The sequence below is a fragment of the Eucalyptus grandis genome, chromosome 11 (assembly GCF_016545825.1).
Source record: "Eucalyptus grandis isolate ANBG69807.140 chromosome 11, ASM1654582v1, whole genome shotgun sequence".
NCBI lineage: Eukaryota > Viridiplantae > Streptophyta > Magnoliopsida > Myrtales > Myrtaceae > Eucalyptus > Eucalyptus grandis.
Window position 1 is genome coordinate 189,977 of NC_052622.1, and position 23,357 is coordinate 213,333.

Genomic DNA, 23,357 nt, shown 5'->3' on the forward strand with positions numbered 1-23,357 from the left:
GTATTCTCGAAATAAGCATTTAACCAAAAGTTAGTTCAAAGCCTTATGGGAAAGATAAACTAAAGGCTAACATTTCCGTGTCATTTTCATGCGCACGCGGCCCTCTCTTCGCTTTTCCCCAACATGTCCATATTCCAGTGCCACGTATTGTGAAATCGCTGGCTCGTCGGTGGATGGGGGAATATATTTGGCTAGTTCCATTAGACTACGTCGCTTGAACAACGAGTCTCCTCAACCTATATATCTGTCTTCTCCTCCATCTCCATCCTCCATCTCTCTCTCTCTCTCTCCTGCGAATTGAACAGCCAACACAAAGCGCGTCATGGCGGTATCTGCTCGTCCTTTCTCTGCTATCGATCTGCGTCCCAATTGCTCCTTTTTCGTGGTTCAAATATTTTTCACTCGGGGGTCATTGTCGTAAGAGTCGTATTATAACTTGCCCCTAGCATATGGAGGGCTCCAAAAATCGGATGCAAGCACCCATGTTTGGGGTGGAGAGATCAGATTTGCTTATTGATCAGATTGATGATAGACGGATCTTGTTGAAAGCTGTTGATTTCATCTGTGAACCTCGTATCTACCCGTTTCACATGTTTATGTTTCCATGTACAGAATCTTGCTCCAAAAATCGGCCACCTTTTTCATGTCGCATCCCATTCCCTCTGGTTTTGTGCTATATTATTTTTTTCAACTGCTGGGCTAATTATCATTTTCTTGCTGGATATATGTGCTGGTGTCTGGGCTGAATTTACATGTGGCGTGTTTCCTCCCAGGAGGGCACGTAGCTGTTTTTCTAAGATCAAACCTAAGCTTCCCAAAATATCAATTTCCTTTTAGCACTAAGCTGTAGCTCATGATCGGTTGTTTGTATGTTTCGATGAATACCCTTAAGTTCCTGGGAATTGGAAGTGAAGGCAATCATAGGATATCGTAATTGAAAGAGCTCAGACAAAAACTCTGTCACCTTCTCGCAGAGTCTCCTCAAGTGTTTCTCTCGATGAATAATTTGGGTATCTGACCTTCGCAATGTACTTGTCACGGATAGGATTTCTCAAGTTTCTGAAGAAGTTGCCGCTTTTTGAAATACGCTTTAGATTCTTGAGACTGTCTGTCTTATTTGATCTATCGTGTCCTCAATTTAATTGATGCCCGCGTGGTTGCAGATAAGGACGGTGAAAGTCAATAACCTTTCCTTGACAGCATCTGAGCAAAACATAAGGGAGTTCTTCTCTTTTTCCGGTGAAATCGATCGTGTTGAAATGCATAGGTCTGTTGTGAATCTATCAGCATCACATCCCTATCTTCAACTTTTCTAGCCCTGCCAATTTGGCTGCTTAAAATGTGCTGCCGAAAACAAGTCAATTGGAATGACCTTTTCAATCTAACTATGTGACTGAACTTCATGAGTTCGTCCTTCTAGGGCCCAGATATGTACTTTTCATATATGTTTCTTAAGCATTTCTAATTCAGATTTATGACGCGATCTTCTTTCAGTGATGATGAACGGTGCCAGATTGCATATGTTACTTTCAAGAATCCTGAAGGAGCAGAGACTGCAGCTATGCTTTCGGTATCTAAAAGCTTTTCAGTATCTCCCAATTTGTTTTAATATGTTGTTGCGCATTCGGAAAGTGTTGCTTTAAGTATTGTTGCAAATATGTGGATGGAATCTTTTGAATGGGTAGAGTATACCTTTTCATCATCATGAATAAATTTTGTCCCCCATTGAATCTCATAAGAGTGTCAACCAGTTTGCTAGTTGAACATGACATGAAAACAGTAATTCTTGATATAAAATCCAATCTGGTTCTTAATCATCAAGGTAATTTGGAGTCCTAATTTAAGGATGAAGATAAGGCTATCCATGTTCCTAAATGGTGCCCAAGTTTAACTACATTTCGCAGTTTGAGCAGAAGCTACGACAGCAGGAAAGGAAATGTCTGTAGTTTTCATCTAGAAAATAGTTAAACTGTAGTAAAGTCCATTGCTATTTTATCATCAGATGTGTCCATTAATACTCCTTACTTGCACGAGCCTCCAATAGCAAGCTACTCCTATGGTAACCTTTTCTGCTGCTTTAAGTTTACTTGTTTGATTTCATATATAGGGTGCGACCATTGTCGATCAGGCAGTCACTATAGCTCTAGCACCAGATTACAAAGAACCAGATGATGCTTCCTCATTTCCGACTGTAAGATTGTCCTTTTAAGAGGTCAATTTAGATACTTCTTTTGTGAGGATTTGTTTCCCTGACGGGAAGGATACTAAAATAATCCTCAGGAAACTGAGAACAAGGGAGCTGCTGCTGCATCTCCTGTCCAGAAGGCAGAGGAAGTCGTAAGCAGCATGCTAGCTAAGGGATTTGTCTTAGGCAAAGATGCGCTTAACAGAGCAAAAGCATTGGATGAGAAACACCGTGTCACTGCAACTGCTACAGCAACAGTTGCTTCTATAGACCAGAAGATCGGTCTAAGTGAAAAATTCAGTGCTGGAACAACTGTAGTGAATGAGAAAATGAAGGAAGTGGACCAGAAGTTCCAGGTTTCGGAGAAGACAAAATCTGCAATAGCAGCTGCGGAGCAGACAGCAAGCACTGCAGGGTCCGCCATCATGAGTAACCGTTATGTGCTGACTGGGGCCGCATGGGTCGCTGGTGCATATAGCAGGGTCACCAAGGCAGCTGGGGAAGTGGGGCAGAAGACACAAGAGAAGCCAGTGGCTGAGGAGGAATCACAGGGAAGGAAAACCTGAAAGGAACCTTTGAATTCAACAAAAAACTGCTGACGTGATAGCATCCTTCGGGATCCTGTCGGCTCAAGGTTTCTTAACTTGATTTGGTAGTATCTTTGGCTATAGATGTTTGGTATTTCTAAGATCTTGGTGTTGCTGGTTGATAGGAGTTTTGCGAGCTTTTGGAGAAATTCAAATATATACTCACGGGCCTGTTTATAAGTTGAGCTTGAAACTGCGATAAATTGGGATAACAACCGAATTCTTCTCTTTGCGTTGCAATGGAACCTAGTTTGTAGAATAAGCTCTTAAATCAATCATCTGTGCTTTGATAGTTGCACGAATATGCGGATTGTGCCAGATTAGATTTTCCGTATTCTTTTGCTCACATTAGATTGGTCAGTCTCTCCTGGACAGCAAGGTAACTTGCATGATCATCTGTCTGCTGAACTTCTTCTGCACCACTACTTTCAAAAGCTAAAGGATCTATTTTTGGCAAATTATATTGTAGGACTGTGAAGAGTGCCATTTCTGCCATGCTTGCAAATCAGCCTGTCATTTAGGTTGCAGAGTGACTTAAGAAGCACTCTTATGTCTATCAGTCTGTTCTTTCCTGTCAACCAAACAACATAATTGGCATCACGTTTTGAGCAAATCACCTTTGCAAAGTGCTCTTCTTTTTTCGTTTTCTTGTCACTTCTGAATTCTCAGAGCTGGCAGTTGGTCTCTTGTCTTAGCCTAAGCAATAACATAAGTAGCGCTTTATTTTACTCATGATATAACGTTTTCTTTTTCCACAAATGTAACTCTAGCAGTAGATAATTCTAAAATGTAAGTATCTGAAATTGGAAGTTTCTATTTTACTCATAATATAAAGTAAGTGTAACCTAACCAATTTCAGAAGTAATGTTTTGGCCAAAAAAACAAATTGGTAAGAGCAATAGGAAAGATTTCTACGATAAAATAGTTAAAGAATTTATTTCCCTCAATTATTGACATGACAACATACCCTTATAAGAGTGATGAATAGTGAAATGAGAGACGGCTACTCCCTCGTAGCCTACAAAGTGAAATTTTCTCAAGAACAGAGAGGGATAGGTATTCAAAATCCGCCAACTCTAGAAAACAGAGTTTTCAGAATCCCTCTATTTTTTAGGGATTACGATCCCTTCCCCCCCTAAAGATATCCTTAATTAGTAATTTCAATATTATTCTATTATGCGTAAAGTTATATTTCTCTTTTATCTCTAAAGCATTTCAATTTTAGACTTTGAATAGTTCATATCTTTAAAAAAAAAAAGAATTGTGAAAAAGAAGCTCAAATCTTGAAATATTTTCCTCTTTTCCATAAACAGGTGTAGAAGTTCTTCGTATCACTCTAATAAATCGTTTACACTAACAAGAAATTCAAGTATTTCACAATAAGAAGACTTTCGAAAAAAAAAAATTAATGTCAATTTTGAGCATACAACACACATGCACCTTTGCTAGAATGGATCGAGTTCCCACGGCCCAAAATGTGGTTATGCAGAACTATGAACCACAGAGCATTATTTCAATCAGTTTAACAGCAATACAAAAGCTTTGAACTTACTTAAAAAAGAGCCTTTCTTCATCTCTTCCACTTTTGGAAGGGAGGGATTTAACCTAAATCTCTCCCTCCCCTCCTAGTTTTTTTTTTTTTTTTTTCTTCTTCTGTTTCTTTCCTTGATCTCCCAATCTAGTTTTAGATATGAGAGTTTTGATCTTCTAATCTTATATCTAGGAGTTTTTCTCTCCGATTTAATTCTAGATTTTGGAGTTTTAATGAATAAATACTTTGTCTCCAGTGTCAATGGTGCTCACAGCAATTTCGTGTCAAATCTATGCTCATTCCACCTATTTTCATTCAAAACTTTGGCACTTCGTATTGACTTCAATGCTCACTCTCACATGTATTAGATATGAGTTTTTTTTTAACATGTTTATATTGTCTCCATACGGTGATGGAATTAGGAGATGTCAAATCTAGGCACACACCATTGAAAAGCAACGTTGTAATTACAAGTGGAGATCCAAACTTGTGCTTATCACTTATTGCGTTGTGTGATTCGGTGATTGGCTGCTGATCTTTTCGCTTAAATGTAGTCCTAGATATGTTTATGAAGGACGAACCTATGATTATATATGACGATCATGCTCTAATAAAACACGTTGATTGATTTTTGGTTTTTTTGTTTCGTTTGGAGTTTATGGGCCTGCTTTATTGCTATGACTTTTGAGATTACTTTTCAAATAATGAATGGGAATTTCTTTTTGATTAAAAAAAAGTACTTATAAAAGACCCCAGTTGCCTGAATGAACAGAGAGACATCCAAAAAGCTAAAAGACCCACCAACCTTGTTTAAGCCTATGGCAGAATGCTCCGCTTATAATCACCAACTCAACTTCTCTTTCGACGACATTATTTCGTATCGTCCAGTCACATAATGCTAAGGAGGTCCAGACAAAAACAGGAGAGGAAAATGTTAAGTGTTTTCGAGTCCCCCGAGGAGCATAATTAATTACAAAAGGCTCTTCGTTGACTCGATACTCACTCCGTTGGTTGCGCTTGTAATGAATTCCCAAGTCCGGGGGATGCATTGTATCTTGAAATGGAATGACGGAGTGTTCATTTGTGTCGAATGGTCAACTTGCTGTGGAAATAGACAAAATCCAATGCAGGCCGGCGACGGAAACTCCAAGGAACGAACGCCTTCAATTTAAATCCCCAACGCTTCGCTCCCGGTACAGCATTCACCATTAATCTCGCTGGCCACGACCACAGGTAACTGCTCCTTTTTTTCTTTCTTTTTTCCTTCCTTCTTCCCCTTTTTTTTGTGCTCCTTTCTGGTATGCTTCTCTACACAGGCCCTCGGAACATCAAGCTTTGCAACGTAGGGTCTTTGAATGGTGTCATCTGACCAACTTTCTAGCTATTTTGGTATTTGGTAGTCTCTGTCTTTGATATCCTTCACAGTTGTCTTGTCTTTCCTGGGAGGATACACACCCTCCTGCTCATAACCCCTTCGTGACATCTTTGATAGATCCTTTTCGCCACTTCCCTTCACAACGTCTGGGCTTTCAGCTCAACCTTGAGGACATCTGGTTCCAGCATGAGTGACAATAATTTGATGGACAAAGTGAGCGCATTGGGCGAGCGTCTGAAGATTAGCGGGGCTGAAGTAGGCCGAAAGATGAGCGCCGGCATGAGCTCGATGAGCTTCAAGGTGAAGGAGCTAATCCAAGGCCCCACCCAGGGGGATAAGCTTGTCGAGGACGCTACCTCCGAGTCACTCAATGGACCTGATTGGGCCCTGAATCTTCAAGTGTGTGACATGATTAATCACGAGAGTTTCGACCGCGGGGAAGTGATCCGTGGCATAAAAAGACGCTTAAATTCGACGAGCCCCAGGATCCAATACTTAGCTCTGGTCTTGCTGGAGACTTGTGTCAAAAACTGCGACATGGCATTCTGCGAGGTGGCTTCCGAGAGGGTTCTTGACGACATGGTCAAGTTGATTGATGACCCGCAGACTATTGTTAGTAACCGGAACAAAGCCCTGATGATGATCGAAGCATGGGGAGAGTCGGGTCGGGAACTCAGGTACCTGCCTGTTTATGAAGAGACATATAAGGTACACGTCTTCTATGGTTTCTCTCGGTTGAGTTGTACCAGTGATCTATATCAAAACGATATGAAAGGAAATGGCGTAATATAATGCAGCTTTCCTCTGAGTGGACTTCTGGTTCGATAAAAATTATAACTTCACCTGAGAGTCAGCTAGAGCCGGTAGTTTCTTATTATGCCGAGTTTCATCATAGTCTTTCAGCGCATGACGTGAGAATACTGTAAAGATTTGTTGCACTTTCAATTAATTGCCCAAAGTAGAGGTAGAAAATGTCGTGGGAGGAGAGGAGAGGAGCAGTATAGTACATGTCTTGGAGGAAAAATCCCGACTTATACCCACTGAACAATTTTTCTTTTCTCCTTCTTGTCAAATTCAGAGCTTAAAGGCCAGGGGCATTTGCTTTCCGGGTCGTGATGATGAAAGTTTGGCACCTATTTTCACTCCACCCACTACAGTCATGGATTCAGAACCGGATGTTACCCTTGCCCGACGTGCGCAACATGATTCGTGCATTCCTACTTTTACTGCTGAGCAGATCAAGGAGGCACTTGAGGTTGCCAGAAACAGTATCGAGCTTCTTGCCGCAGTTTTATCCTCCTCACCGAAACAAGATGTTTTACAGGTCGGTTTTGCAGCCTGTGTGGAAAACTGTCACTATGCCTGTTCAAATGTCTTAAGAGTACTCGTTGGTTTAGCGAGCACCAGTGGAACGCTGCAGTCATTTGCATGCTACCTTATATCATTGGCATCTGCATCACATTGCACTGACCAATCAAATTCGAATCCTCACTTTCGTCATCGCAAGCTTCCGCAGCTTTCACTTTAGTTTACAGAGGCTAGGGAGCTGTCGGTTACTTTAGGCCAAATGCGTGCTTGTCATCCCTTTCCAAAATAGTTGCCTTACTTCATAATGTTAAATGGTCAGTCTATGTGGACACTCAGGAACTCTTTGGTCTCTGTGTTTTCAGGACGAGTTGACAACCGCACTGGTGGAGCAGTGTCATGAAGCTCAACACAAAGTGCAGAGAATCGCGGAGACAGCAGGAGATGATGAGGCGGTGCTCTTCGCAGCCTTGAAAGTGAACGACGATGCCCGGAGAGTCTTCTCCAAGTATGAAGAGCTGCGGGAACCAGTCACGGCAGCTCCGACGCAGCTAGGACCAGAACCTCTGAGCTATAGAAGGGGGAGGGAAGGGAGGCATGAGGACATGACGGACGATCTGGACGAGATCATATTTGGTAAGAAAGGCGGGGGTAGATCTGAACCAAAGCAAGACGACCTCATTTCCTTGTGAGGCGCGACAGAGTTGCCATTCCACTTCTTGATTCGAGGATGGTAAAGGCGACAGAATGGTGACTACACTCGGTCCAACTTACAATGGGTTGCACAATTCTTCTTTGTAATTCTTGCTGTTGACTTCTTGGGAGATTTATGGCGTCCTCGGAATTTCAAATTGAGTTTTGCTTTTGAACATGGCATTGGACCCGTTAAATGGTCGGGAGTCAGGTCAAGTCGGCTAAATTAATTCATTTAACACGTTTTTGCTTATTTCCATGCAATATAAATATACTGACTTATATCCCGCCCCGACTCATATTACTATAACACTTCTACATTCGAGCCAATTTAAGAAAATTCGTACCAAAATTGAGACGAGAGCACAAAATAAGTGAGTGCAAGATTGAGTTAAGGGTACAAAAAAGAGTAAAGAGAGAATTATAGAGGTGGGTTGAATCTAAATAGATTGTGAACCCATTTTATGCCTATTTTATCTTGTCATTTGCCATTTCTAGGCTCATCTATGCCCATTTACTAAATAAAAAACTCATATAACAACTCAACCCAACTTATCAAAACTAGGTGGAAAAATGGATCTATCACAAGTCTTATACCCTTCAAATGGACAGGATTCGGGTCAGGTCGGGTCGCCCATATTGATTCATTTAACCCGTTTTTACTCATTTTTATACAATACAAATGTAGTACATTATATCCGACCTGACTTATATTGTTATAACACTTCTATATTCAAGCCAAAACTAAGCAGAGAACGTAAAGTAAGCGAGCGCAAGAGAGAACTACAGTGGTGGATTGAATTGAAATAAGTTGTGAATCCATTTTACCTCTATTTTATTTTGGTATTTATCAATTATCATTCCAAGCTCATTCGTGTCCATTTATTAAATAACCAACAATTTCTATTAGGATTTACCGCCGACGGAGCTCCGAGCAAAAAGAATCTCTTTGGGCCCGGCCCACAAATTGGAAGGCCCACCTAGGCAACTCTCCCTTCCGTGCGATGGAATCGGAGCTCCTGCTGAAAGCCACCGACTGTTCCCCTGTTTCACTCTCTCTCTCTTTCTCTGTGTGAGCGGGGAAGAAGATGAAGATCGGGCTTCGTCGCGTCGCGTCGCGTTGTTGAGATCCGATTGGCCATGGCGGGCAAACATCTCCCGCCGTCGTTCCTCCACCACCGCCGGCTCAGGTCCCCGGCGGTCCTCTTCCCTCTGCTCCTCCTCCTCCTCCTCTTCCTCTACCTCCTCTTCTCCTCCTCTCTCTCCGCTTCCTTCCGCGATCCGGCGCCCCCCTCTTCTCCCTCCGCGGACCCCGACACCTCGTTCTTGATCTCTCTGGAGCGCTTCCTCTCTCGCCGCTCCTCCTCCTCCTCCTCCTCCTCCGCGCTCGACGACACGGCCAGTGCGGCGGCGGACGACGACGCCGTCGTCAGGAAGTTCGACGACGCCGTCTTTGCGTCGGAGAGTGAGAGGTTGCGGGGAGATCCGTACTACCCGCTCGATTTGCCGCTCCGGGTGTACGTCTACGAGATGCCCCGCAAATTCACCCACGATCTGCTCGCGCTGTTTTGGAGCACTTACAAGGAGACCTCTAATCTCACCTCCAATGGAAGCCCCGTGCATCGCCTCATCGAGCAGGTCTTCCTCCTCTTCTTTTAGCATTTCTACCTCCCTCTGTAACTGCGATGGGGCTAGTCGATTCCTGCGCAACGTGCGCCCCTTTTAATTCTTGCTAGTTGATATGTTGTTCTCAGTTCGATGTTTGCTGCTGTTGAGATGAGGCGTGTCGTAAGAAGGTCCTCCCGTTCTGCTTATCTAGGCGAACCGCTATTTGTGTCCATTTCGCTAACGTTTGGCAATTGTGTCTGCAGCATTCCGTAGATTACTGGCTTTGGGCAGATCTCATTGCTCCTGAATCGGAAAGGCTCTTGAAGAATGTAGTCAGAGTCCACAGGCAAGAAGAGGCCGACCTATTCTACATTCCCTTCTTCACCACAATCAGCTTCTTCTTGCTGGAGAAACAACAATGCAAGGCGCTTTATAGGGTGTGAGTGCGCTTTGCGGCTTTACAGAATTATGTTGTGCGTGTTCATTTTATGCGGTTTTCGGTGTTCTGTTCTTTGTGGGGGAATTGATATGGGTTCTTTTGTTACTTCATTCATTTCTTTAAAGCTATTTTACGCTGATGATGTTGCCTTCCTACTGCAATTGTCTTCTTGGGTTGTCATATTATTTATCATTGGCATCATCATGTCTTCCTTAGCATGTACCATGGGCAAAAGTTCAATTTGCCACTTGCTAGTAGTTATCACTCAATGAATGGCCTGAAATGATAATTTGGCTGTAACTAGGAGTACCCTGTGGCTGATATCCTGATTCCTGCGATAATCCATGCTTTTCCAACCTGCTGTGGATCCATCGAATATTTCTGGACTGAGTGCTAGTAGTACTAATATCTTTTATACTGGTGTTTTGGGACGGTTTTCCATATGAGTTTGGTGTTACTGTTGAGTTAAAGTTCTTCATTTTGTTGAATCTTTTTTAAGAACGAACCAGCCTAGGGAATAGGGACCGATTTTGCCCCACCATACTCATGTTGCCTCAGATTGTATTGATTGAAGAAAATCTCATTTAGTTACAATCTTCAATCATAGGAAGCCCTCAAGTGGGTAACGGATCAGCCTGCTTGGAAACGATCCGAGGGCAGGGATCACATACTTCCAGTTCATCATCCATGGTCCTTTAAATCTGTTCGGAGATATGTGAAGAATGCTATTTGGCTCCTACCAGACATGGATTCAACTGGGAACTGGTAATACAGAGATTGAGTTTAAATGGCTTATTAAGCAAGAACTTGCCTGCTTCTTTTTGTGGCTGACATGTATTTCTGCTGAACTTTAGGTACAAGCCGGGACAAGTTTCACTGGAAAAGGATCTAATACTTCCTTATTCACCGAACGTGGATCTATGTGATGCCAAATGCTTGTCAGACAGCCAATCAAAGAGAACCACTCTGCTATTCTTCCGGGGGCGATTAAAGAGGAATGCGGTTGGATTTCCTATCCCTGATGAACAAACGTATATGGGAAACTGCTTAACTAATTTAGCCACTGCATTGAATTATACGTTGTTCTCTTTAGTCCTGAAAAAAGGCTTTAGCATTGGATATGGGTGGGTCAGTTAGTTGGATATAAGCCTCTTTGGTTTGTGCTAATGACACTTTGGGTTGGTGATTTCTAGATAGAGCTGCTATCTTAGGAGCATTTAGAAATCTCTATCAATTTGTTGCCCAAATAGTTGGCCCATTGCTGAAATTAGGCCCGAATGGTGGATGATTGAAGGATATGACTTGTTTAGTGTCTTCTCAATTGATTAAATGCAGTTTTTGTACTGGATCCATTTGATTTTCATGTGCTATCTTCGTCCAGAAACCACAAATTAGTAGTAGAATTTGCGTGTCCACTTGTCTTCTGCTGCCTGACTATAGGCTTGAGTATGGAATTTTCTGTTAGGCATGACCAGTGAGGAGGGGAAAGCTGGTTAATGAAGTAAAACATATGACTTTGAAAAACAGATTAAGCTCAAGATTCTTTAGTGTGCCTGTGTGTTCATGGTTTTGCTTACTGAGTTTTCCTTGTCAAGAGAATCAATTGAATGAATGCAAATGATTCAATCATAAGAGCTCTCCTTATCTTTTTTGCGTTATCTTGTTCTATTTAACACACTGTAGTTCTTTATCCTATTTTTACATTTCTAAGCTGTGACACGCCAAATGTGTTTTCAGGGAGGAAAGATACGTGCTAAACTTGTAGCTGAACTGAGTGGTGCAGATGGGGTTGTCATTGAGGAGGGAAGTGCTGGAGATGCTGGGAAGGCAGCAGCTCAGAGTGGAATGCGAAGGTTTATTTGCATATACTTACTCTTCTTCTATTCTATGGGTATATTGCTCTTGATTGTTGTAGCTGAATCATTGTTCTATGACCAGGTGTATCTTCTGCTTAAGCCCAGCTGGTGACACTCCATCATCTGCGCGGCTTTTTGATGCTATCGTCAGTGGGTGCATCCCAGTCATAGCGAGTGATGAATTGGAGCTTCCCTTTGAAGGGATACTGGACTACAGAAAGGTCTGTGATCCTTAAGGTCTCCTTAGTTTCTTCTGTTGAAGTGTCACTCTAGAAGATGATTATTTATGCAACTTTGCAATAGGGGAAAAGGTGGAAAAGGCATAACTTTTATTTGAGAGTGGGTCTCTTAGTGTAGGCTCCAGTTTGGTTCAGCTATACTTTCTCTCTGCTTTGTTTTCTTTTCCTTTTTGGATGAGCTATGTTTTCATTGAAAAATATATTGATCTTTACCATGCAGATAGCTCTCTTTGTTTCTTCGAGCGATGCTGTTCAACCAGGCTGGCTTTTAACGTATCTCAGAAATGTCAGCACTGCTCAAGTCAGAAGATTGCAAAGCAATCTTGCTAAGGTTTGCATCTGTTTGCTCTTTAGGTGGTTCAGTCAGAGATAGGCACTTTTACACTCTGTTCCTCGTCCACAGAGTCTATCTTCAGTCAAATAAGAACTTGAAAAGCTAGGATATAGAGCCGAGTGGAGATACCTCTATGTATTTACTTCTCTTTTCTTTTCATTTAGATATCTGGAATTACAGCTCCTCTATTGTGAATTATTTAGTAGTCACTTTACACCAGATGAGAACAACTTTAACCGGAGGACTATAGGTGCTTAGTTTTTTTTCTGCATTTTCTTTCTGATATTGATTTCCTGTGACCTAAACACACCACCTAGTACAGTCAATTTTGCATTAGCTTACTGACTTCACAGTTTTTAAAGTCGCTTATTCTTTTTCCACCTCCCCCAAATTGGTGGGCACTGATGCAATGTTTGTCATCTTGGCAGTATTCTCGGCACTTCATCTATTCAAATCCAGCTAAGCGCCTGGGTCCTGAAGACTTGGTCTGGAGAATGGTTTGTTCAATTGCTCTGATATTCTATATGTAATTGTAGATAGTTTTGTCTGCCTCTGTATGATGAGATAGTAATGCTGTCTATCCGTTAGTTATTGTTGGCCTGCATGAGAATGGACAACTATGAAAATGGTAGGCCAAAAATCGAAAAGTTCACAACAGTGTTTTTTTTCATACTCCTGGATCTTTCCTAGTGCATACTTCAAAGGCTTGACTACTACTTGTATGGATGAACTCCTTGTTTAGACTAAGGTTGTGGATTCAGTGGACAAACTAATGACAGCATAACTGTATGGGAAGTTGCGTCTTTTAGTGCGACCTAAAGTGGGTCCCACAAATTCTTCATGTCTAAGCTTGATAACTCGAGTAATGCAACATGCAATATTTGCTCCACAATCATGGTCCATCTGCTCCGTGGATAGAAAAAGTGGGCAGCATGTCAGTGCAGAATAATTTTTTTTCATATGCTGGCTGCCTGGGAACTGTGTTTGGGTGGATATTTAAAAAGTTCATGTTCAACTCTGGCAGAGTCAACCTTTCTGGAACGTTGCTGAAGAGTTACACGAATTGAACATTTAATTCATCAAACTAAATTATAGCTGGAGCTTGATTTTGATATAGTTTTATTGTGTTCATTTATGCAACAGATGGCTGGTAAGGTGGTGAACATTAGGCTACACACGAGGAGATCGCAGCGGGTGGTAAAAGAGTCAAGAAGCATATGCACTTGCGACTGCAGGCGGGCCAATATTACGAACTCAATGTCCCTGCGGTGAACAGTAGTGTGTGGATGACCTCCCACTGCTTTGCTTCAGCTGGAAATTGGGCTTGGCATTTGGAATTGTGATACTCGCGGGGTGGTACGTCATGTATTATGTAAAGACGTATGGTTCTCTTTAAGACTTGCTTTGCTGCACTTAGATTGGAATTTCTGTTATTTATTTATTGGTTCGGTTCTCAGCATATGCTCAAAATCGGTTCTTTTCCCAAAGATGCGGGGCGCTTGTTCTTTGTATTTTGCCGTTCCGATGCGTTAATTAGATACAGAGCCCGAAAAAGGGAAGAAGAAATTTGTGGAGCGAGCATGGAGGAACAGAAAAATGTGGAGCGCGTGTTTAGGCTTTAGCTCTGTATGATTTTGTGGGATCCGGTCCAGAAAACTGACGCGGTAACATAGCCTACTCTATGCATGTTCTTTTCTTATTAATAATTATAATTATTTAGAGAGATGAAAGTGAGAAATAAATAAGAAACAAACATGGAAGGATGTGCATCAATGATTAAAGTCGAAAGGGCGAAAAAAAAATTGCAGGTGGTGAAACGGGCGGTCTAAAGTTTAATTGTGGAATTGTCTGTGTTGTTTAGTAAGAGAGAAATGCAGGCGGTGGGCTGCATGTAGATGCAATGGGGGGGATTGTGGGATGATCATTTTATTGGGGCCCCACACGGGCCTGCTGCTTGTCGGACCGATTCGGATCGGATCGGATCGGATCCGAGGTTTCGCCACCACGTTCTATGGACCCTTTTGCACATGGGGGGCCTGCGTGGTTGAAGATCTATGGAAGATATATTAAAAATATGGGGGAAATGGGGAAAAAGAGGGGTTAGAGAGAGAATTAAGGAATGATTCCTTTCCGTGTTCCGCGCATGTCATTGCATAATCACCGTCACCTTCCCATCCATGTCATAAACCCAATTCTTCACGCCTTCCCCACCTTCTTATTTGACTGCGTTTCGGGGGTGGAAAAAACCGCTCCCACCCACCAAATCCCCTTTTCGATTTACCTTTATATTCCGACCCAAAAAAAAAATATATATTACCTTCATGCGCAAAAAACGTTATTTCCAGATTCAAGTTGACAGCGGAACGTCTTTTCATTTCCATCGCTTCAAATAGAAAAGTGTGCACTTTGTTCGTACCATGGTGAGACATCGTGTGTCCTTTATACATCATCGGCAAATGAAACGATTATGGTAAACAAACCATGGCTCGACTGTTGTTGAAACGGCAAATGAAGAAGACTTTGCCGGTTGAGTTTAGTGGAAAGGATCGTGGGCAGTTCGAGGTTGGAAAGGGTCCTTTCAGAGCAGGTCAAACTCTCATTGGTCGGACGCCTTTTCCATCTTTTATATTCAAGTTATAAAATTGAGCAAAGCCAGCAACGGTGTAGATCTGGATACTTAGCACGGACAGGGAGGCATAATGGATCTGAATTCCCACAAATTTCATGGCGGTCCTTTGATGTGGTTTGACATTACCAAATTTAGGGCGGCTGGGGAGAGTTGGAGGCGTGCCACTCGACCCCTCTCCCCTCCATCATCCGTTGCACGTTATTGGGACACGCTTTGTGCGAATCAACTGTTACGGATTGTGTCAGTAATGAGGGAGTGAGGCGTGTAACTGGAAAGAGGGGGGGAGGAGGAGGAAGGACAGTCTGTCTGGCCGGAAATTGAGCTGGTCTTCTGCGTGGAATACGCGTTTGTCCCAAAAAATCAATTCCACCCTTCTTTTCTCCCTCTCCATATGGTGACCGGGATCTACTAATTCGACACTAAGACAGACACCCGAGTTCCGTCGGAATTCCAAATGTCAGTGATCTCACTCGTGATAGATTGGACAGACCTAGATCCATCGCTCTCGTACTCTCAACTAAATGTTAACACGTAAAATTCAACTGAAATATTAAAAAATAAATTTTCATGTTGATGAGAAAAAAGAAATGTTAATTTTTAATATTTAAAGAATAAAAAACCGAGCAAGTCCTAATGTGATTGTAATTGTAATTGTTTGATTCTAACAATTTGATATTCTTGATCGCATTGAAATAACACGGATCTTTTTATACTTTACATCTTCCAAATCAGAGTGATTTGAATATCGATTCATTAACTAACAATCACTAGTCGAATCAAGGCCATGCCACTATAAAGAATTGGGCCAACTCTGCCTATGCTCGGCATGGCTCATGACTTCTCAAGCCATTTCAACTTAGGGCACGACATTGGTTGTTCTTGTTGTGCCTAAGCAAGACTTACTTAATAAACAAGTCAATCTAACTCAACACGCTATAATTTACAATGCTTGGTACGTACGGTGGGCCAAACCAGTGAATTTTACCATGCCTACCGCAGCCTTAAAAAAAAAAAAAAAAAAAGAAGAGAAGAGAAGAGAGAAAGAGCACGCATTTGTAAGCAATTAGAAAGCTCATGGCAAAATTGTGTTGATGGTTACACAGGAGAGAGAGAGAGAGAACTAAACACTAACGGTCACAATGAGCAAGATGGCAAAGCCCTCGAAAGCCGAGGACTTCGATAAAGTCGCTATCCTGTTCGAAAATAATTGACTTTTTTTTATCCAACGGACACGACTCGCTCAATCGCATCGCCAGCCGTACCCCCTCACATCCGCTCTCTTTTCTCTTTCCCCCTTCACATTACAAGCTCTGCCTACTCTCGATGTCCTTTTCGCCTCCCCGTCTTTCAAAATTTCAAAACAGGCCTTTGCCTTTTTCCTTCTTTCTGTGTCCGAAGCTCTGGTCCGGCGACCCAGCCCTCCTCCCCCCCAAAACCCATCTTCTCTCTCTCTCTCTCTCTCTCTAGGACTCATATCTGGGAAGCTTCTTTGGCTGGAATATAAATAAAAACCCTTTCCCCTTAATAAGTTATTTACCTGTTCCTCCTCCTCCGCCACCTCCTCCTCTGTTGTCTTAATTCGATTCTTTTCCCTTTTTATAACTGCTGGGACTTCGGCTTGGGTCGTGACCGAGTAGTGCTCGTTGTTTCTCTCACGACCTGGTCCATCATCTCCCTCTACGACACAACTCCCTTCTGTCCGAGCAATGTGAGAACGAGACAGCTAGAGTTCACACTTCTCCCCTGTTTGAACCTTTCGTCAGCCCACCTCCCCCCTCAAAAAGAAAAGAAGAAGAAAAAGAAGCAAAAGACCGCGTCTTTTTAAGATTTCTCATCGGACCCTCCAGCAGATCTTTAGCCCTCGCCGCTGCTCACAAACCCTCCAAGGTACGGTTCGTCGCCTGGATCTGATCATTTCTGGGTCCTCTCTCTCGGGCATGGTCCCGATCTCCCCTCCTTCAAGGTGAGTCGAGTTCAGTTCGACCCTTTTTCGCGGCTGTCGTAAATTTGCGGGACTAGGCGTTCGTGTCCAGTGTTCTTTCGTTTTCTTGCTTCTGTGCGGCCGCGTTTTCTGAGGTGGTCTCGTTCGGCTGCTTAGGGAATGTATGAGTGGAGTATCCATTGAAAACTTTTCGGGCTCGAGCTCTCTTTTGCTTTTGCTTATTTTCTTACTTTTCTGTTTGAACTTGCCATAAAGCACTCCTTCCGTTAAGAAAAGAAGAGATCTTGAGGATTGCCTTAGGATTTACAGCTCGATTTGGGATTTCATCCATTTTTGTCTGGTCTATTTCCCAAAAAAGGGGCTAACTTTCCGAGTTTGGTCGTTTTTCATGGCACCAGCATTTTTTATTTCTTATTTTTGGTATATGGAGTAGGTTTTGACGGACCCTTTGAATCATCGCTGCAGGATTTATACATAGTTTTGTGGGAGTGAGCGAGGATGGCGTCCAAATCGTTCAAGGCAAGCAGATCGACATTATCTCAAAGCTCGGAGTCAGCTGACCTCAGGCCTCCACTGCCTCCTACCGTGACCTTCGGTAGAAGAACTTCATCGGGGCGCTATGTCAGCTACTCGAGGGATGATCTCGACAGCGAACTCGGGAGTGGTGATTTTGTCAACTATACGGTTCACATCCCTCCCACCCCTGATAATCAACCGATGGATCCATCGATCTCGCAGAAGGTCGAGGAGCAGTACGTGTCGAATTCTCTCTTTACGGGCGGATTCAATAGTGTCACTCGAGCTCATTTGATGGACAAGGTCATTGAATCCGAAGCTAGTCATCCCCAGATGGCTGGCGCTAAAGGATCCTCTTGCGCAATCCCTGGTTGCGATGCCAAGGTGATGAGTGATGAGCGGGGCATGGATATACTCCCTTGTGAATGTGACTTCAAGATTTGCCGCGATTGCTACATTGATGCAGTGAAGACAGGCGGTGGAATTTGCCCAGGATGTAAGGAGCCTTATAAGAACACGGATTTGGATGAGATTGCAGTGGATAATGGGCGCCCCCTTCCGCTTCCACCACCTGGTGGCATGTCCAAAATGGAAAGACGGTTGTCGCTGATGAAATCAACAAAATCTGTTCTCATGAGGAGCCAGACCGGTGATTTTGATCATAACAGGTGGTTGTTCGAAACGAGGGGCACATATGGATATGGAAATGCTATATGGCCCAAGGATGGGGGTTTTACTGGAAAGGACGATGATGTGGTGGAGCCAACTGAGTTGATGAACAAACCATGGCGTCCTCTGACTAGGAAACTCAAGATCCCTGCTGCTATTCTCAGCCCATATAGGTACTTTGTCCTTTCCAAAATTTATGCTTTGTTACTTTACTTAATGGGATTTAGATCGCTAATGGTTGTCTATGAAATCAGATTTTTCTAATAACTGATTGCTAAGTTGTCTATCCATCCGTGTTTTGTTTTATACCACAAAATAAATTTACATGGGCATGCAATAGCATGAGTGTCCTCACGAAACCCATTTAGATTGACTATGAATCACAATGGCCATCATTATATTATATCTAGACATTTACAAGGCAGAGCCACCAATCATACATATTGGCTCATTGCGATCGTACATTTGGCTCATCGCCAAAAGCATTATTGAAGTGAGCGCATGATAAGAACGAGAATTTCAAAATTGAAATGTATGAAAAATTATTTCATTGTTGTTTCCTAATGATCATATCAGTTTAACATTCTGAATCTTTCTATCATTCACATGCAGGCTTCTCATTTTTGTTCGGATGGTTGTTCTTGGGCTGTTTCTGGCATGGAGAGTTAGTCACCCAAACAATGATGCTGTTTGGCTGTGGGGCATGTCTGTGGTCTGTGAGATATGGTTTGCTTTCTCTTGGCTTCTTGACCAACTTCCCAAGCTCTGCCCAGTTAATCGCTCTACGGATCTTAATGTTTTGAGAGAGAAATTTGAAACTCCTGGGCTGAATAATCCCACTGGGAAGTCTGACCTCCCTGGAGTCGATGTTTTTGTCTCGACTGCTGATCCAGAGAAAGAACCGCCTCTTGTCACTGCAAACACCATCCTGTCCATTCTAGCTGCTGATTACCCAGTCGAAAAGCTAGCTTGCTATGTTTCGGATGATGGAGGTGCACTTCTAACCTTCGAGGCCATGGCAGAAGCTGCAAGTTTTGCAAACATTTGGGTTCCTTTTTGTCGGAAGCATAATATAGAGCCTAGGAACCCCGAATCATATTTCAACCTGAAAAGGGATCCTTACAAAAATAAAGTCAAGGAAGACTTTGTCAAAGATCGTCGGCGGGTAAAGCGTGAATATGATGAGTTCAAGGTACGTATCAATGGACTGCCCGAGTCAATCCGCCGCCGATCCGATGCCTATCATGCTAGGGAGGAAATCCAGGCAATGAAGAATCAGAGAAACAACAGAGATGATGAACCAGTGGAGACTCTGAAGATTCCAAAAGCGACGTGGATGGCTGATGGAACACATTGGCCAGGGACTTGGATGAATCCTGGACCAGAGCACTCTAGGGGTGACCATGCTGGTATTATCCAGGTAATCCAATTATACTTCGACTTGATCATTCGAGGATGATTGGACCTTGTCTGTTCATAAGGCTGTGGGCACAAATAGTCTTTGCATCACTGGAGGCTGATGATTTTCTATTAATGATGCAGGTGATGTTAAAACCGCCAAGCGATGAACCACTGCTTGGCACTGCTGATGATGCTAAGATAATAAACCTTACTGATGTTGATATCCGCCTTCCCTTGCTTGTTTACGTATCCCGTGAAAAGCGTCCTGGCTATGATCACAACAAAAAGGCAGGGGCTATGAATGCGCTAGTCCGTGCCTCAGCCATTATGTCTAATGGCCCCTTCATGCTCAACCTTGATTGTGACCACTACATCTACAACTCACAGGCATTGAGGGAAGGGATGTGCTTCATGATGGACAGAGGCGGGGACCGCATTTGCTATGTCCAATTTCCCCAGAGATTTGAGGGTATTGATCCATCCGATCGTTATGCCAATCACAACACTGTCTTCTTTGACGTGAATATGCGAGCCCTTGACGGGCTCCAAGGCCCTGTCTATGTGGGAACAGGATGCCTCTTCCGGAGGGTTGCTCTGTATGGGTTTGACCCCCCACGTGCAAAAGAGCATCAACCTGGTTGCTGTAGCTGCTGCTTTGATCGTCGCAAAAAGGTGGCTAGTACCTCAGAAGAGAAAAGGGCCTTAAGAATGGGTGATTCTGATGATGAAGAGATGAACCTCTCCCTAATCCCTAAGAGGTTTGGGAACTCAACTTTCCTGATCGATTCAATACCAGTGGCAGAATTTCAAGGTCGCCCCCTAGCAGATCACCCTGCTGTGAAGAATGGACGTCCACCGGGTGCGCTCACCATTCCCAGGGATCTTCTTGATGCATCTACTGTTGCAGAAGCAATCAGTGTCATCTCCTGTTGGTATGAGGATAAGACAGAGTGGGGGCACCGTGTGGGATGGATTTATGGCTCAGTTACTGAAGACGTGGTCACAGGGTACAGAATGCACAACCGAGGATGGAAATCAGTTTATTGTGTGACTAAGCGCGATGCCTTCAGGGGAACTGCTCCTATTAATCTTACTGATAGGCTCCATCAAGTCCTTCGCTGGGCCACTGGCTCAGTTGAGATTTTCTTCTCGCGCAACAATGCCCTCTTGGCTAGCCCAAGAATGAAACTGCTCCAGAGGATAGCATACCTTAACGTTGGTATCTACCCCTTCACATCCATATTCCTGATTGTCTATTGCTTCCTCCCAGCCCTTTCCCTCTTTTCGGGCCAGTTCATCGTCCAGACGTTGAATGTTACGTTCCTCACCTACCTCTTGACCATCACCCTTACTTTGTGCATGCTTGCGGTGCTTGAGATTAAGTGGTCTGGTATTGAGCTAGAGGAGTGGTGGCGGAATGAGCAGTTTTGGCTGATTGGTGGCACCAGTGCGCACCTTGCTGCTGTGCTTCAGGGGTTACTGAAAGTAGTTGCTGGGATTGAAATTTCTTTCACGCTTACGTCGAAGTCTGGTGGTGATGATGTTGATGATGAGTTCGCTGATCTCTACGTAGTCAAGTGGACATCCCTGATGATACCGCCAATTACTATTATGATGACGAATTTAATTGCTATAGCAGTTGGGTTTAGCAGGACAATTTACAGTGTGATTCCTCAATGGAGCCGTTTGATAGGTGGGGTCTTCTTCAGTTTTTGGGTCTTGGCTCATCTGTATCCTTTTGCAAAGGGGCTCATGGGAAGACGTGGGCGCACCCCTACCATTGTTTTCGTTTGGTCAGGACTCATTGCAATCACCATATCACTTCTTTGGGTGGCAATCAGCCCCCCAGCTGGGTCAACCCAAATCGGTGGCTCTTTCCAGTTCCCCTGATAGGTTATTCTTTTTAATATGCTTTATCTGTTTAGTGACATTACTCCATTCTTTTTTAAATGAGATGATCATGTTGACAAGGACGTGGGTATGTTCCGTTTCCTATATGCCAGTTTGAATTTTGTCCAATAGATCAGTTGGCGTTTAGATGGCTCGGCATAGAAAAATGGACAGTGGACAAGGCTCTTGTTCATTGTTTGTATTGAATGATGAACGACGTGGTTCTACTTATTACCTATTTCAGCTGCTTGTGTAGCGTAATTACATCTGTTGGCCTCTATTATGTTAGAAAGAGGAAATACAAACAAAACCTGTCCATGGGTCCTGACGAATGTCTAGTGAAAGAGCATTCTCTATATGCAAGGAAAATGACATTTTGTCTTCGAAAACGACTCATCCGTTTCGTCGTAATAATCTGCTGATCCATGGATCATGGGCACTTTGGGGTAAAATTACAGTCACACTTCCGATATGGAATTTACTTTGGAAACTCTCAAATGAGAAATTCCTAGAATACTATAGAAGAGCATCCGGTGCATCTTAGATCACATCATGCACTGATGTTAGTAAATCGGATCTCGTGGGCTTTGTATCGCACTCACAATCTGATGATGCTGACCTGATTCGATGGTTGCGTATGCTATGGCAACAACATGCACATATTGCTTCCGACAGTGGGAAGAAAAACCCGATGCTCACCTAAAAAATGCTTGTCGACTGGAGAAGCACAAACACGCCAGAGGCATGAGAATGTGTTGTTGAGGAGCGGAGATGCGTGTCCTAGCTAATCTCATTCCATGAAGTTCACATGATAAGAGCGAGTGAGCATGAAGACAACCCCATTTTGCGTCAGTTGTTCCATCCATCAGGTGTCAAAAGAGAATTTGAATGGCGACCTTCAGAGCCTTGTTTATCCTTCTTGTGGCACTCAACAGTCATTCACCAGCCACCGCCCAATCCAACTCACCAAGAAACCCGCACCTCCTCACCGCAATTGAAGAGATGAAACAAGCCGATTATTTCTCCTTCGTCATGCTCATAAACATGTCCCCTCCCGTCCTATTCGAAGGTAACCTCACCTTCTTTATGCCCGACGACGGGATGCTGTCAAGGATCGTTCTACCCACAAATGATGTCTCCCATTTCGTGCTTCGTCATTCTATACCCAAGCCTTTGCTCTTCGACTACCTCGAACACATACCGACCGGTTCTCTCATTCCAACGTCAGCTCCAGGGTACCTGGTCAGAATCGACAACAAAGGATGCAGGAGCTACTTTCTCGACGATGTTAGAATCACTAAACCGAATGTGTGCGTGGCGGGGTCTTCAATTAGGTGCCATGGCATTGACGGGGTGTTGCTGCCGGTGACGAACGTCACCGAATCTCCATCACCTCCTTGCCCTGGTAACACTGCTGCCGTCACAGCAATGCCAACGCCACCTCCACCTCCTCCTCCAGCGAGTGATGTGATTCAGTCGCTGAGTTCAGCTTCGCCTGCACCAGCCACGGCAGCAAGTCCATTCTCTCCCCGGGAGAAATCAGCTTCTTCGCGCCGGCTTGGTGCCAAAGGACTAGTAAATTCTCTATTGAGTGGGATTATTATCTCAGCCATGATGGAGTCCCGGAGGAATGTGTTGTAATAGGAGAATACAAGTTAGTGACTCTTAGTATTCCTGCTATTCAGTCAAGGGAAGGCGTTGAATGTTGTACGTTCCTAATAACCATTCGTTTCACATATAGTCACTACATTTGTTAAACGGGTCGGGTCATAAATGGTCCGACCCAAATCAACCAATTTAACCCGTTTATAACTCATTTATTGTAGTACAAAATTTTTAATCCATACCCGACTTGATCCATACTTGACTTATACCCAACCTATTTAACTAAACCTAAAAAGTTTATTTCTTATGATTTTTCATGATTTAAAAAAAAAATGGTATTGCTAAAATACTTTTATGCGAATGGATAATTTTTATAATTTTTAAAAATTGAATTTTTAATTATGTTTATTTTTTATGAATATAATTTTCTTTTTCTTTTTCTTCTTCAACCAACCGCCGGCCACGGCGACGGTTGACAACCAGCCACAAGAGAGCCTCCAGCTTGCCAAGCTCGCCCGACGCCGGCAAGCTTAAGGCTTGCCTAGCCGATCGC

At 43.3% G+C, this 23,357-nt stretch overlaps 5 protein-coding genes across 7 annotated transcripts; all 5 read left to right on the forward strand.

Annotated features, from left to right (window-relative positions):
• The first annotated feature begins 184 nt into the window (after nucleotides 1–184).
• On the forward strand, nucleotides 185–3,047 carry LOC104424274 (binding partner of ACD11 1). Its single transcript, XM_010036640.3, has 5 exons — nucleotides 185–328; nucleotides 1,164–1,267; nucleotides 1,495–1,570; nucleotides 2,108–2,191; nucleotides 2,281–3,047. Exons 1-5 carry the CDS (start codon nucleotides 323–325, stop codon nucleotides 2,749–2,751), a joined length of 741 nt encoding a protein of 246 aa, XP_010034942.1. The 5' UTR covers nucleotides 185–322; the 3' UTR covers nucleotides 2,752–3,047.
• Nucleotides 3,048–5,393: 2,346 nt separating this feature from the next.
• LOC104424275 (TOM1-like protein 1) lies at nucleotides 5,394–7,929 on the forward strand. Of its 2 annotated transcripts, XM_039304055.1 has the most exons (4): nucleotides 5,394–5,536; nucleotides 5,796–6,386; nucleotides 6,757–7,002; nucleotides 7,349–7,929. In XM_039304055.1, the coding sequence occupies exons 2-4, from the start codon at nucleotides 5,865–5,867 to the stop codon at nucleotides 7,673–7,675; spliced, it is 1,095 nt and encodes a 364-aa protein (XP_039159989.1). In that variant the 5' UTR covers nucleotides 5,394–5,536; nucleotides 5,796–5,864; the 3' UTR covers nucleotides 7,676–7,929. The 2 variants fall into 2 exon arrangements, with proteins under 2 accessions (XP_039159989.1, XP_039159988.1); XM_039304054.1 differs by lacking the exon at nucleotides 5,394–5,536 and having other exon boundaries at nucleotides 5,601–6,386.
• A 782-nt stretch (nucleotides 7,930–8,711) lies between these two features.
• LOC104424276 (probable arabinosyltransferase ARAD1) lies at nucleotides 8,712–13,639 on the forward strand. Its single transcript, XM_010036643.3, has 9 exons — nucleotides 8,712–9,314; nucleotides 9,548–9,721; nucleotides 10,331–10,488; nucleotides 10,578–10,725; nucleotides 11,461–11,576; nucleotides 11,662–11,800; nucleotides 12,039–12,149; nucleotides 12,581–12,649; nucleotides 13,296–13,639. The coding sequence occupies exons 1-9, from the start codon at nucleotides 8,817–8,819 to the stop codon at nucleotides 13,422–13,424; spliced, it is 1,542 nt and encodes a 513-aa protein (XP_010034945.2). The 5' UTR covers nucleotides 8,712–8,816; the 3' UTR covers nucleotides 13,425–13,639.
• A 2,478-nt stretch (nucleotides 13,640–16,117) lies between these two features.
• On the forward strand, nucleotides 16,118–21,460 carry LOC104424277 (cellulose synthase-like protein D3). Of its 2 annotated transcripts, none has more exons than XM_010036644.3 (4): nucleotides 16,118–16,744; nucleotides 17,189–18,081; nucleotides 18,521–19,328; nucleotides 19,451–21,460. In XM_010036644.3, the coding sequence occupies exons 2-4, from the start codon at nucleotides 17,222–17,224 to the stop codon at nucleotides 21,197–21,199; spliced, it is 3,417 nt and encodes a 1,138-aa protein (XP_010034946.1). In that variant the 5' UTR covers nucleotides 16,118–16,744; nucleotides 17,189–17,221; the 3' UTR covers nucleotides 21,200–21,460. The 2 variants fall into 2 exon arrangements, with proteins under 2 accessions (XP_010034946.1, XP_010034947.1); XM_010036645.3 differs by having other exon boundaries at nucleotides 16,136–16,668.
• Nucleotides 21,461–22,087: 627 nt separating this feature from the next.
• Nucleotides 22,088–22,840, forward strand: LOC104426932 (FAS1 domain-containing protein SELMODRAFT_448915). Its single transcript, XM_010040103.3, has one exon. The coding sequence runs from the start codon at nucleotides 22,088–22,090 to the stop codon at nucleotides 22,838–22,840; it is 753 nt and encodes a 250-aa protein (XP_010038405.2).
• Nucleotides 22,841–23,357: the final 517 nt, after the last annotated feature.